Source organism: Sprattus sprattus (assembly GCF_963457725.1).
Source record: "Sprattus sprattus genome assembly, chromosome: 1".
NCBI classification, from domain to species: domain Eukaryota; kingdom Metazoa; phylum Chordata; class Actinopteri; order Clupeiformes; family Clupeidae; genus Sprattus; species Sprattus sprattus.
The window spans coordinates 37,398,149-37,412,534 of NC_137920.1; the positions used below are offsets into that span (position 1 = coordinate 37,398,149).

A 14,386-nucleotide genomic window follows, 5' to 3' on the forward strand; every position below is an offset into this window, starting at 1 on the left:
CTGTGTATCTTTTTCCATTAAGGTTGACCTGATGCATGTCCTCAATGCCACTTTATTGACATTCTTTATACTATTATTTAGCTATTTCAGTCAACAATGTTAGGTGGTCTATCCCATGTCTCCGTCCCATGTTAGGCTTTAAGCACCATTAAGGGAATATGGTCATTTATCAGGGTCCATTTCAGAGGTCAGACTCATCTCTATCCTCCAACTTATGAATAGGAGTTTCGATCCAGTCAAGGTGTATAAAAGATGACTGAAGTGCATCATTATTACTGGACAAAGGTAGCCCTTTCCCCTCATTGGCAAATAATTGGCATGTATTTATGGACAGTCTCAACACTGAAGGGAGAACTGTCAGCCTATGACCATATTATGTAATGTTTTCACAATTTTTACATGATGTCCCCTATAGCTGAACTGACGTGACGTGTACCACATGATGTTAGTTATGCTAGTTAGCATATCATAGGTTGAAGGTGGCTGAGGACATTTCTGATGAACACATGCTGTAATATATGCCCTTGTGTGGTCTTTGTATCAAAACCCCTAACTGAACCCCTGGTCTGTGTTGCTTTGTGGCGGTGTGTCGTCCTCTCCTCTCCCCGCTGCAGCTCCTGCTAGTGCTGCCGTCGCCCCCTGCTGGAGCAGGTGAGTGGGACGCGATGAGCTTGTGCGGCAGGAAGGCCCTGACGTTGCTAAGCAGCGTGTTCGCGGTGTGTGCCCTGGGCCTGCTGGGCATCGCCGTCAGCACTGACTACTGGCTCTACCTGGAGGAGGGCGTCATACTGCCCCTCAACCAGAGCACCGAGGTACGCATGTCCCTGCACTCAGGCCTCTGGAGGGTCTGCTTCCTGGCAGGTGAGACTGTGTGTGTGTGTGTGTGTGTGTGTGCACCTACACTGTGTATGTACTGGCGAGGGGAACATGTAAATGGTGAAAGTGCATAAGTTTGAGCAGCTATATCCAAGTGTGTGTGTGTGTGTGTGTGTGTGTGTGTGTGTGTGTGTGTGTGTGCGTGTGCGTGTGCATGTGTATGTGTATGTGTGTGCGTGTGCGTGTGCGTGTGCGTGTGCGTGTGCGTGTGCGTGTTCGTGCACGGTGCGTGTGTTTGGCGTGCATGCGCGCGTGCGTGCGTGTGTGTGACAAACCAGCAACTGATACACACACAATAAATCAAGTCTTGCAGTGGCGTTGTCACAACTGTTTCACACTGCATACATGTTGCTAAATTGTAACGTTAAAAAGGTTACACAATGCTTCACTTCAAGCCTATGGTCGAACAAACTCTGTCCACCCCTCTCTCTGGTTGCTGTCTGTGTGGCTTTTGATCTGGTCTCTGTCTGCGTTTGGTGTGGCCCTTTCAGCTGAGGCTAGCGTAGCTTAGCTTCGGCTAGCGTAGCTTTGTCCATACTATCCGCACCTGCTGAAAAGACCCACACCTGCGCCTTTCAGAAAGCTCACATTCTTCACCATGGTTACCAGTGTTTGCAACCCACGTTAAAAAACCTACACGCCTCCTCCTGGAATGGACTGGGCGAGACTCTCACACTCCAAAGCTAACACTCCTGTATCTTAACTTCACAGCGTAGAACCCTCTTGACTGTGCTGTCTAGACACCACACCTCTCATACAGCCACCTTTCCTGCCTGATTGACTCTCCCCTGCCAACTGCACTCTCTGTAGTCCCCCTTGTGAAGCACACTGCCTATCCAGATGGTATAGCAACTGCACTCTCTGTAGTCCCTCTTGTGAAGCACATTGCCTTTCCAGATGGCAGCACTAGTCAGCATGGGACAGCCGTAGCGTGATTTGCTCGACAGCAATCGAATGACCTCTCAGCACTCGGCAGTGATGACCTGGCTGGCATGTCTCCCTCTTTTCCCCATGATAGTGATGGTTATGATGATGGTGATGAAGATGATAATGGTGGTGGTGGTGATTGAGATGATGAGGGGGATGGCGATGATGACATGACGAGGTAGCATGTAAGCTCAGAGGCCAGAGGTGGAGCCCATTAGGTGGCACTAACTCTCCCTTCCTGTCCTCTCTTAGACACACCTGTCCCTGTGCAAGAGTTACCCACCGGTAAACCAGGTATCCTTTTTCTTCTCTCCTAGGGGTTCTAAACACCAACTGTGTACCCTTCCGTTGTGTTTTTTCAACCTTTATTGCACTAAAATTTTTCTTAAAAAAATGCTATGAATGTTCCTCCTTTTTTGGTGAATCCCGCCCTTGATTTCCTTATCACTGAATCCCAACTTTTTTTCTTAAAATCCCTATGCATGTTGAAGCTTCTGAGGCCAGCTTTGATTTCCTGGATGTGAATCTACAGGAAATTAAAATCAGAATCAGTGCGAATGCTGGTCCCTTTGAATATGAATGCCATAGACCCAGACATCAGATGGACCTCCATACAAGACCAAATGGCTCAGTATGTGCTGACGCTATTGAGTGGCCCTGTTGTTGACTGCCACTAGAACAGCCTCGGTTTGACCCAGAACCATTCTCCTCTATACGGTGCAGTGGTCCAACAAGGCCCGCGATTCACAGCGATAGAACAGGAATTGAAATGGTAACAGCTCATTCGTTTCTATTGACTCAGTGTGTGTGTGTGTGTGTGTGTGTGTGTGTGTGTGTGTGTGTGTGTGTGGGTGTGTGTGTGTGTCTGTTTGAAGTACTGATCCGTTTGTGCCTTTTCCCCTGTGTGTCCAGAGTCTGAGGTGAATTCAAAGGTTCCATTTGTTAATGTCCGATAACTATGTCACCACCACTGGTCCAGATCTAGTTGCATTAGCCTGATCTTGTCAGGGCTGCATAAAGGCGTGGTTGACTCACATACGTTTTTATATTCAATGACCCCATACCAGGATGTTATTTGTACTTCAAAGCCATGTAAATGTTCCTAAATCCAATTATGCATCATGCGATGACACATATTTTATAACAAAAGAGAAAGAGAAGGCTTTGAGACGGTGATTTAATTACCCAAAAAACTGTCAAAACTGCTGATGTTTCCCTCTTCTTTATGAGGCAGTTTGCAGTGCAGACACTGGAACATGGCATTCAGAATAATAACCAGTTTCGCCCTCTTTCCCTCCCTGTTTCCCTCCCTCCTTCACCATCTTTTTCTCTTTCTCTCTCTCCCTCACCATCTCTTTCTCTCTCTCTTTCTTTCTCTCTCTCCCTCGCTCTGAAAACATTGCCGAGCTGAGCTGTGTATCTGCACATTATCACATTTGAAAGGAGCGGACAGAGCCTAATTTAATTCCCTGTTTCGTCAATCCATTTCTACGGTGCTGCCACTGCCATGGCAATGGTTGTCAGGCAGCTGCATTAAAAATCCATTTTGGCAAATCTGGGCATAATGTAAGTCTATGACTCTTCATGGGGCTGTTTTTCCATTACAATTTTTTAAGGCTCATTTCTCATTTGCAACCTTTCCCTCATTGATAAACAAATGTTCATACCAAAGTGTGGACAAAAAGTACGAGTGTGATTGATCGTATCGATGACTTTTGCTACTTACTGTCAAGTAATAAGGGACTATGAAAGGCACAAAGGCCTCTTTTTTTTCCGAAGCTGCCTTTGTTATGACTGAATCTTCTTTATGGCCGTGTGTAATTGCTGTGAGATGATGTCCCAATGAGCCCCACAGTCCCAAGGTCCCTGTGGATCTGGCTGGTGGAGTAGACGGTAAAGTGCATTAAGGCAGAGCCCTGTCGTGATTGCCAGGTTCAGTGTGGTCATGTTGCCTCCCGTGGCACCTGGTAATGGCTGCCCAACAACGAGAGCCAACACCGCTCCTCACTGACCTCCTTGACAGGCAGAGGGAGAGACAGAGAGGTGGAGAGACAAAGGGGTGAGGGGTATGAGGGGCTGATAGAGAGAGAGAAAGGGGGAGGGGTCTAAGAAAGTGCATGTGAGCGAGAGGGACAGACAGATAGTGTGACAGACAGACACACAGAGATACTTAGAAAAAGGGAATTAAGAAACGAGGAGAGGGTGGAAAAAAAGTAAGGCTGAAAGATAGATGGAGCAAACAGGGGTGTATTACAGTGCAAGATGTAGGCTGGGCTACAGAATGCATTTAGAAAAACTCAATCTCCCATCACGCGGAAATTGCGCTGCTTTATTGGACTTTTTTGAATAATGCATTCGCTCCCCACACTGTAAGTGGCACAGGAAATGAAACGAAATGACACTCGGGCGGGTTGTTTCAGAGCAACAATGACTCACCCAAAAGGCCTTTGTCTCCAAACTACTTTCTGCATGCGCTGTGTTTCACCAGCTGCGTATTCGCTGGCAAGGCAAAGATGGCACAGTCCATTTGTCTTCCACTCATTTGCCCCCTGGTGTTAAACTCTGAGAAGCTCTTCATCCCTCCATCTCCTGACTCATGTCGTAGTAGTCAGGTGCCTGGGTCTATCTCCATTATGTTCAATGATGAGTGTCCTTTTTTGTTGATTGTGGTTCTTAACTGCATTCTGACTCCCTGTGTGTGCTTTTACCCCTAGTTTCATTTTAAAGACTCTTTACACTTTATCACCCAATGATTTGCCTCCCCTTTTGACCTTTGACCTTTTCTTTACTACTAATAAATCACATTTAGGAGCAGAACCTTTGTCACTGACTGTAATGTTGTACTGTAAGGTGTGACTGATAGTTTTGCCCTGGCAGCCCTCTCCTGATGGCCTGTGTCGTTTGTGTGTGTTTGTGTGTGTGTGTGTGTGTGTGTGTGTGTGTGTGTGTGTGTGTGTGTGTGTGTGTGTGTGTGTGTGTGTGTGTGTGTGTGTGTGTGTGTGTGTGTGTGTGTGTGTGTGTGTCCCAGGGGAAGACAAGGGCCGGTGCTTCACCATCGAGTACATCATGCCCACCAACGTCCAGATGACCTCAGAGTCCACCGTCAGTGTGCTGAGTGAGTGACCGTCCTCTTCTGTATTACCGCTCAATTCGTGTGACCTCTTGGTACAATAATAATGCCCTGGTCAAGACTCTACTTCAACTCTAATTAACTCTCTGACACTGAATCTTTCATTAAGCAGGGAAGTATTGAAGTTAAGTGAAATAAAAATAGCTCAATTGAATTTCAATTATTTTTAATGAGTTTTATTAAATTGATTAAATTACCTTGATTTAACTGAATACATACTCAGACCGACCTCCATTCCCCTGTGTTCTGAATCTTGTGTCCAGCTGTCTGTCTCGCAGACTATGCTGCAAGCTGTCTATCTTTCAAAGATACTCTTATGGTAACACAGGGATCGTAAGAACACATTTCAATTCCCTGCCAAACCCTCTCTTTAATGATCCGCTCCGTTCTTCGGAGTGGAAGAAATCTTTGAAGTCTTTGCAGTGGAAAAGACAACCATCCACGGCAATAGAGCCCTTCACATCGATCTGTGTCACTCAACCATCATCTACCTGCCGTGTCTAATCAAATCACCTGCGCTCTCTCTGACCACGTAATCCCTGAGAATGAAGAAGAGCCCAGTTCTACATACAGAGACAGACATTAGAGGCCACAGGGTCTTTACTGCACACGGCAGCAACAGGAGATTCAGTCCATCACTGCTCCACTCATACTGACACACTTCAATGCAATGTTATGCAAATGTTTTGTTGAAAACATTCATTGTTTGCCTGTACTGCAATTTGCAGAGGTAGTTATCTTTCATATACAAAGCATGGATACAAGGATAATTTAATGCAAAAAATGTGCATATATTATCCTTATACTCGAACACAACATGTATAAAATATGTGTATAATTTTTGGGGTGCTTAATCCCACTCCTATGACTAAACAGTCCATGTGAAATTAGACAGAAGACATTAATTCAGTTTGGTATGAGACCCACGCTAGATCCTTTGAGACTGACCTTAGTGTTTCATAATTAACACATGCTAACCTTATCTTAGCCTCAGTCTAGAACACCTCCTCACCTTTTGAGAGGCTGTTAAAAATGAACACGTGGAGGAGGAAGTTCTCACGCACTTCCCATGGTCCTCTGGGAGACTCCTGTCAGACGAGGCTCATCAGCAACCGTCTGGTCCGTGTTCAAGAAAAGTGAAGTGCGCAGATATAAACGCATTTCCCCCCTCTCTGTCAGAAACCTTTCCCAGCTCTTAATCTCAAAGGGAGGGAACTGGAGAAAAAGAACTAGTGAGCCGTCAGAGTCTGTTTCTCATCAAAGGCCAAAACAGCGAGTCTGTGTTCTTGTGTCAGTGAGAATAGGTGAAGGTACATGAACAATAAGAGGGGTTTGTATGTACATGGTGCTTTTTTGTTCTGAGCAGCACTAAGAGTGAGAGTATGTCCTGAACTGTAACATGTTCTATAAAGTATGTACTTGTTAATGCTTCATACTCGCAGAGAGAGGAGATTGTGGCCCAGATGCCCAACTCTTCAGGGGGCAGCTCCCTTCCTAACCTGCACTTCAACTAGTACTTTACTTGCACTTACAGCAGCTTCATTCCTGCACTTTATCTCTTAGGTAATAGTTTAGTATTTAATGTCACACTAGGTCTCTATTGCTCGTGGCTTGATTGTTGTCTCCCTTGTTCGTTGCTTTGGACAAAAGCGTTTGCTAAATGTAAATGTGAATTCCATCAGGAGCAGTTAGAGGTTCGATTAGGAGTTTCTGCTGCAGGATACCTATACACAGAGCCATGAGGACATTAGATCAGAACAGGAACCATGAGATGATCATGGACGGCTCTGCTTCCTCTGCTCCGTAGGGAGCCTCTAAAAGCTCTCTCCAGGGGAGACGGCGGTTAAGCCACACTGATTGGGCCACTCAAAGTGTGCGGGGGCATGAACTTGACCGCTTGGTAATCAGCCACTGTTCAGGAGGCCAATTGCAGAGGTTGTGACGTAATACAGTTGTCACGGTTTATTTTTTTCCTCGATAAGCCATTGGTGCTAGCAGACACATGGGCTATCCATGCATCCTCCATGTGTAGAGTGGACACTCAGTGGATCAGGTTGACGTCAGATGGCAACAGAGTGTTGAAATGATTTCCTATACGCTCCAATCCATGGGGTCACTGACATCCAATGAGACCTCAGCCCCTGGGTGCCCCCACCCCCCAACCACCCACCATCTGTCATTCCAATACATTTAACCCCTCGCAGTGAAAGGGCATGCTACATGAACATCAATCATCACCAGAGAGGGTGGCATGGATTCTGGTCGGGTATAGATGTTTGATAATGTGACCTTGGCCAAGGGGTACCTCTTTGCCATAGACAACCATAGAAGGACACAGAGAGGTCCATGCTAAAACACAATTTCCAAAAATGTTATTTCTAACTAATACTTGTATTGGTTGGTTTATACTGATGAATTTGGGTGATTTATGTTTTGACATTGTAAGTTGATAAGCACGTTTTTGACTGATTTCGTTCTGATTTTTCCGGCTCGTTCTTGCTGAGTAGAAATGATCCGCTCCGCCACTCCCTTCCCCCTGGTCAGCCTCTTCTTCATGTTCATCGGCTTCGTCCTGAACAACATCGGGCACATCCGGCCGCACCGCACCATCCTGGCCTTCGTCTCTGGCATCTTCTTTATACTCTCAGGTACCCCACTCTTTACCAAAGCACACAATAATCTGGTCTCTTTGCATGTGTTTGGGGGATTCAGTTAATTTGCATGGCAAAGAGGGACTTTGCAATTAATTGCAATTCATTCATGTTCTGGAGTATACGTATGCAAATTGACATCATACAAACTGAGGCAGCAGACTTTGTGAGAATTAATATTTGTGTCATTCTCAAAACTTTTGACCACGACTATGTGTGCGTTTCACGTACTTCTTTATTTTCATGTGTTCCCTGCATCTCTCTGTTTCCATTTTGCCTTTCTCTATCGAGTGTCTATTGAAATCATCATCATGCCACGTTGGCAGAAAAGTCATGCCAGCGCAGTGCATTTATCAGTATGCCAGGCAGACGCAGCCATCAACATACCTGCTGTTATGCTCAGTGCCCCGTAGTTCACTGTGGTCTACCAAACACTACAACACAGCAAAACAAAACAAAACAAGATGACAAATGAGCATCCGACAGATGCTGTCACAGTCACAGCAACCTATCTCTCTCTCTCTCACTGTTTCTCTCTCTCTCTCTCCTTCTCTCTCTTTCTGTAAAAGGTCTAGCACTGGTTGTTGGCCTCGTGCTCTACATTTCCAGCATCAACGATGAGATGCTGAACAGGACCAAGACCAACGATGCCTACTTCAGCTACAAGTACGGATGGTCCTTCGCTTTCGCAGCCATCTCCTTCCTGCTCACAGAGGTACTTACTCAAGCTCTTTACTCACACACTCTTTACTCACTCTTTACTTACACACTCTTTACTCACTCTTTACTCACCACACTACATGTTAAAGGATCAGTCCTTCACTCTAATCCATTACGTCACACTTGCCGCCTTATTGTCTGATTGCCCTAGCTAGTTGCTAATTATAATGAGGCATGATTGTTCATGTGTGACGCAAGAGGTCCAATGCACAGTAGGGCATTTAAATTAGGCTTAGGGTCTTCTCCTCAGAATCTGTGGTTCAAAAAGTGATCCATAGTGAAAACCACACTTAGCTACTTCTGTAATTCATTGTTCATGAGGTGTTGGTGTGGGCGTGTGTGTGTGTGTGTGTGTGTGTGTGTGTCTGTGGTTGTAGGCTGCTGGGGTGATGTCCGTCTACTTGTTCATGAAGCGCTACACGGCCGAGGAGATGTACCGGCCGCACCCGGGCTACTACCGTCCGCGCCTGAGCAACTGCTCCGACTACTCGGGCCAGTTCCTCCACCCGGAAGCCTGGCCGCGCGGCCGCAGCCCGTCGGACATCTCCAGTGAGGCCTCGCTCCAGATGAACTCCAACTACCCCGCCCTGCTCAAGTGCCCCGAGTACGACCAGATGTCCTCCTCACCCTGCTGAGATGCACCTCGCTCTCTTTCTCTCTTGCTCTCTCTCTCTCTCGCTAGCTCTTTAGCTCAATCTTTTTCCTTGTCTTTCATTCTCTATCTCTCTGTCCCTCTCTCCCATGCCACATTGCACAGGTTGAGAGGGATTGTAAGGGAATGTTGAGAGAACTATGATCTGAGAGTAATGAAGGTGGGAAAAAAAGATTCTATCCCATGAAAGCCGTTAGTAGGGAATAGGTGTTCAACCACCTCTTGTGACAGCCTCTTTTAAGTCTGTAGAGACATTGTGAACATGTGTAGAAGTTGAAGATGTTATGTTGCCATGTTAAGAGATTGTGTGACTCCAATCTTTGAGTGTTCCCATCTCGTCTGCTGTTGGTACCACATGGCTGTGCCATCTCGCAGTTTTCATTAACAGCTCCTCAATAACAACTCAAGTTCTCACCCTGTCTTTGTTTAACTAACACTCATTCTCACTCTGCCCCACACACACCACCAAGTCCACACACACACACACACACACACACACACACACACACACACCACCAAGTCCACACATACACACACACACACACACACACACACACACACACACACACACACCCCATCAAGTCCACACACACACACACACACACACACACACACACACACACACACACACACACACACACAACACCATCAAGATCCACACACACACACACACACACACACACACACACACACACACACACACACACTCATCTTTTCTTCTAGGTAAACACTGAGGCACTTTTTATGTCCTGTGAATATGTTCTGTTTTTCCTGGGTCATCTTTAGAAATGTAAAACAGCGCATATTTAGATCAAAGCAGAAACAATGGCAGAAGATGGGCCATGGGTACGTCCCTGTGTATCATTCCGCTTAGGCTGTTTGGCTCCTTGTAGAGAGATGTGGGTGGGTTTGTCTTAGAAGTGGCCTGGCCTTGGTCTGCTCATGAAGCTTACCAATGGTCTTCTTTTTTTTTGCCTTTTCTCAAAACTCCAAAAGGCAAGATAATATTACGTTGGTATTTTCCTTGAGGCACTTTATTAGGAGGATACCATCGCACATTAAAACTATTTTGTACTAACATAGTATTCTGTGTACAGATATATTGGATGAAGAAAGATTCTATTTATCGATGAATTAACAGATGTTGGATGTGGAGATATTTGGTTGTCGCTCACAGTTGCTTGTTTCTGTTATCATTATTTAGTCTATGACGTGTTTAGATGTGTCTTTTATATTCTGTACTTGCTGTACAGCTTCTGATTCTTTTTTTCATTTCTAGCACTATACCATCAATGCATAGATTGTGTATTGTATTTGTTGTTTGCTAGTTTGTATATAATTTTGTCAGGAATTGTGTCTTGATTCTGTTTCACTATTCTGTAAGGGTTATTTATTATAGAAAATATACCTTTATTGTGTACATGCAGTAACAGATTCCTTAGGTCACTGGTTTAGAAATGCACTTGCTTTACCTCACAGAGCCGCCATGTTCTCCAGAATGTAAAGCTACATCTGCAGGGAGTGTAGCATACGACGAGAGTGTGTGCATGTAAGATATATACTAGGACTGGTTAGTACAATGTACAATTGACATTCCAGAATATCTTTTTCTAGAATATATATCCAGAATACTATTATATACAATAATATGTACATTAAATAATCCAAATAATTTTCTTAAAAAAAAAGTTCCCATTTTAAAATCTCCATTTTATCTTTTTTCTTTCTTTTTCTTGGATGAAGTGAAACATCAAATGTGTGAAACACAGAGAAATATTGTCACAAATCTGTGATTGTCGAGTGAAATGTTTCTCCATGTTTCTTTCTATTTTAAGTGATATTGAATCAGGATCAATGCGCACCTTTTTCATTTCAAACAATGTTGTGCCAAATGGTTGCTAACTAGTATTCAGATAGAGGTCAGCTCACTTTATGAACAGATATTGATAAACCATTAAATTAAAAACCCAATAATAATTTATAATGTTGTGAACATTGTCATTTTTAATGCTGTCTAGATCTTGAAAACTTTCATTTGGTTTAATTTCTACAATGTCTCTTTGTTGAATCAGAAAATGTATATATCTTAAGACTCTTTTATATAGGCTGTTAAACTGTATGGATGTCTAAATTGTAGCCATTATATGTAGACAGAGTAGTAAATTGACGTGAGTCTACATAACCTTACTGTGGTGATAGCTTTTGCCTTTTTGCATACAGAATGTGAGCTTTTGCAAAATGTTATAATTAATTGAGATTTCTGAGATTATCTACTTATCGGGAAATAGCAATGCAGTCCAAGTCTTTGTACTTTAACAGTTGATTTCATGACATTGTCTATGTCTTTGTGCCATACTTTCTGTTAGCAACAAATAAAGAATTATTGTGTTTGCCAGAATAATCTCTGTGTCTTTGTCTGAACAGCGTACATTCAGAACATAGTTTGTGAATGTGTGAGTGTATGTGAATGTGTGTGTGTGTGTGTGTGTGTGTGTGTGTGTGTGTTTGTGTGTGTGTCTGTGAGTGTATATTTGTGTGTGTGTGTGTGTGTGTGTGTGTGTGTGTGTGTGTGTGTGTGTGTGTGTGTGTGTGTGTGTGTGTGTGTGTGCGCGTCCGTGCGTACGTGCGTGTGTGCACATGTGCACGCGTCTGTGGAATGTATCTGCTGCACATGGTCTCCCTCTGCTGGATGTATCTGTGTATGACAGCAAGGTGGCTCACCACTAGAATGAGACGCGTTGGGACCATGTGAGATCTCTTTAAGCTCTTATCTTCCAATCAGCACTCTGAAACAGTATGCAGTAAAAGCAAAGCTACATATATGTAGATGAATGATGCAAAAAAATATCTAAAAGATCGAATATTTTTTGATGAAATATGAGATGCGAATGCAAGGGGGATGGTATGTTTTTGGAGTCAGAAACATAACAGGAATGACTGGTGATGAGCATGAAAGCCTGCGATTTCACAAAAACTCTGGGAAAATAAATTGAATAATAAATATGTAAATTATTTAAAGTTTCCTGACTTACATGATAGTGTTTTCAGGATGGTAACAAGATCTGTCATTGTAAATTGTCAACATTGTATCCCGTGTGTGTGTGTGTGTGTGTGTGTGTGTGTGTGTGTGTGTGTGTGTGTGTGTGTGTGTGTTTATGTTTATTCTGTTCAGTCCTTCTACATTTCTTCACCACATTGTTTAATGTTGCGCAAATGTAACTGCTAAGTCAATGAGAGAGGTTGGGGGAACGTTTTATCTCTATTCAGTGCCTAATGTTTATATTTACAACACTGCCATCTACTGTTATAAATGAGACTTGACACAACAGGCCACAAGTGCTGCTTATCTACCAACCTTTGAGTCTAAATTAAAGTCCAAATGTCTCCACTCTTCAAGTCAGATGTCTTACCCAGAGCATGAGGGATTCTCAGGCACATGCATTAGTGCAGATGGTTGGGCATCTCAAGCATCTGTCCAACCTCCACATTTGCCTCAAGACTTTGCTTCACTTTGAACAGATCAGCTGTGAGGCTTGCCCTGAACATTTAAAGGAGAGGACATTTGAGGACATAAGATTTTGTGCGTACAGCACTTGACGAGGACATATCTGACCCCTACATACAGTAAACAGACCTCCTTCATGTCTGGGCTGTATTATGGAGTAGTTATGGGTGCTGCAGTATCACTGTCACGTCGCCACGACTGTGTCACGTCGCCACGACTACTACCTGATTTATTCATTCTTGCCAGACGGTGAGAGGCGAGCGCTAATGTCTCCTGACAAGATGGCGTCTGCGTGATTGATGTATTATTGACTTCCTTCCTGCCTCAGGGGATAACACGGCAGGACCCAGCAGGGCGCGCACACACACACACACACACACACACACACACACACACACACACACACACACACACACACACACACGGCAGGACCCAGCAGGGCCACCTGCTTCCCTCGAAGCAAAATGAACTGTGTAGCTCTGGTGCCTCTGCACTCAGATACATATCACCTCACTGGTGCACTTTTATAGAGGAGCGGGATGGACTACAAATCTCCTTTGGACATATTGTTCTGGTTTATTCAGACACAACAAACATTCAGAAACAATGAATAAAGATGAGAATGTGAACACTGAATCGTGCGTAAATGAGGGAGTCTGGGAGGCGTATGGAAAACTATTTCAATTGGACAATTAATTTCCTGGTTATTAATTGCAGTTGGTTGAGGGTTAGTGCTGATTCATGAGCGATAAGACATTGGGCAGGTGATGTTATCACAGGTCGTGCTCTTGTGTAGATTTCGGCTTTAAACCCTGTGCCGCAGATTTAGACATTTCTTGCACAAACAAAATGCAGTAAAAGTGAACAACAACATACAGGGCCAGTGAGAGGCTGGATGTGGTGATGTTGTATGCTGGCTGAGGACATATGGCCTTGAAGTTCCTTGCCTTAGGGGGCCTCTCAGCAGCCGGAGATGAGCTGCCTCCCCATGGGTCCCCTCAGCTGGGAAGAGTCCTTCCATCCCCCCCCCACCACCACCACACTCTCCAATGTTAGCATGATGCTCATCCACCACAATCAGTCATCCAGACACTCAGGGAGTCATGTGTGCAGATGGAGACAGACTTAACCTCATGTATTCAGGCAGATGGATACAGACTCAACCTCATGTAGCGGCCCGGCTCTTAGGCCTTAAGAAATCCGAAATACAGCAAAGCTTCTCAAATGCAAAGGTTTAATTGACAAGGTTTGGTCACAGTATATGCTACAAACAGTATGTTCTCTCGCTCTCTCGACTTCAGAAAGTGCCGGTTCTTTATAGCACAGGGACACGCCCCCCCCAGGTGGTTAATCACGGGCACCTGGAAGGCAGAGAGTTCACACAGCCAGACATGCACGCACTCAAATGACACACATACACATTCACGCACACACCGACAAATCTGGAAGAGCAGACGACCCCAAAGGGTTCGTCACACTCATGTATTCAGGCTACTTCCACTGGCACCATCAGTGTCTGTTTCAAGCAGCCATGAGATCCTGAAGCCATCACATGGCTATACAGTCAGGGTCATCTGGGGTCAGGACTGGTAAAACATCATCAACTCTATACTCAGCACTGAACTTCATTTCTTGAATGACACAGAACAGTATAGCACTATATCACCACCGTACTGTATCTGTAAACATGTAAGTGCTGCAGGATGACTTTGGACGCATTTGAAAGTGACGCATGTGTGCTGTGCAGCGTGTGAGTGCAGATGTAATGACAAAGACCTACTGAACTGAGCTGAGCTGAGTCACGGTTGGGAAAAAAATAAATAAAAAATTCCTTTGAGTTCTGAAGTGCCATCAGATCGTCGGCACACTTTCACACAGCTTGTATCAAAGCAGTTATTAAAAGCTACTTTGGAGCAAGGTGAACC

At 44.5% G+C, this 14,386-nt stretch overlaps 1 protein-coding gene across 2 annotated transcripts; it reads left to right on the forward strand.

Moving 5' to 3' along the window:
* Window positions 1–665: 665 nt before the first annotated feature.
* Window positions 666–8,939, forward strand: cacng5a (calcium channel, voltage-dependent, gamma subunit 5a; the record flags this gene model as incomplete). Of its 2 annotated transcripts, XM_080832125.1 has the most annotated exons (6): window positions 666–861; window positions 2,056–2,097; window positions 4,832–4,918; window positions 7,441–7,581; window positions 8,154–8,299; window positions 8,682–8,939. In XM_080832125.1, 6 exons carry the CDS (start codon window positions 666–668, stop codon window positions 8,937–8,939), a joined length of 870 nt encoding a protein of 289 aa, XP_080688251.1. The 2 variants fall into 2 exon arrangements, with proteins under 2 accessions (XP_080688251.1, XP_080688252.1); XM_080832126.1 differs by lacking the exon at window positions 2,056–2,097.
* Window positions 8,940–14,386: the final 5,447 nt, after the last annotated feature.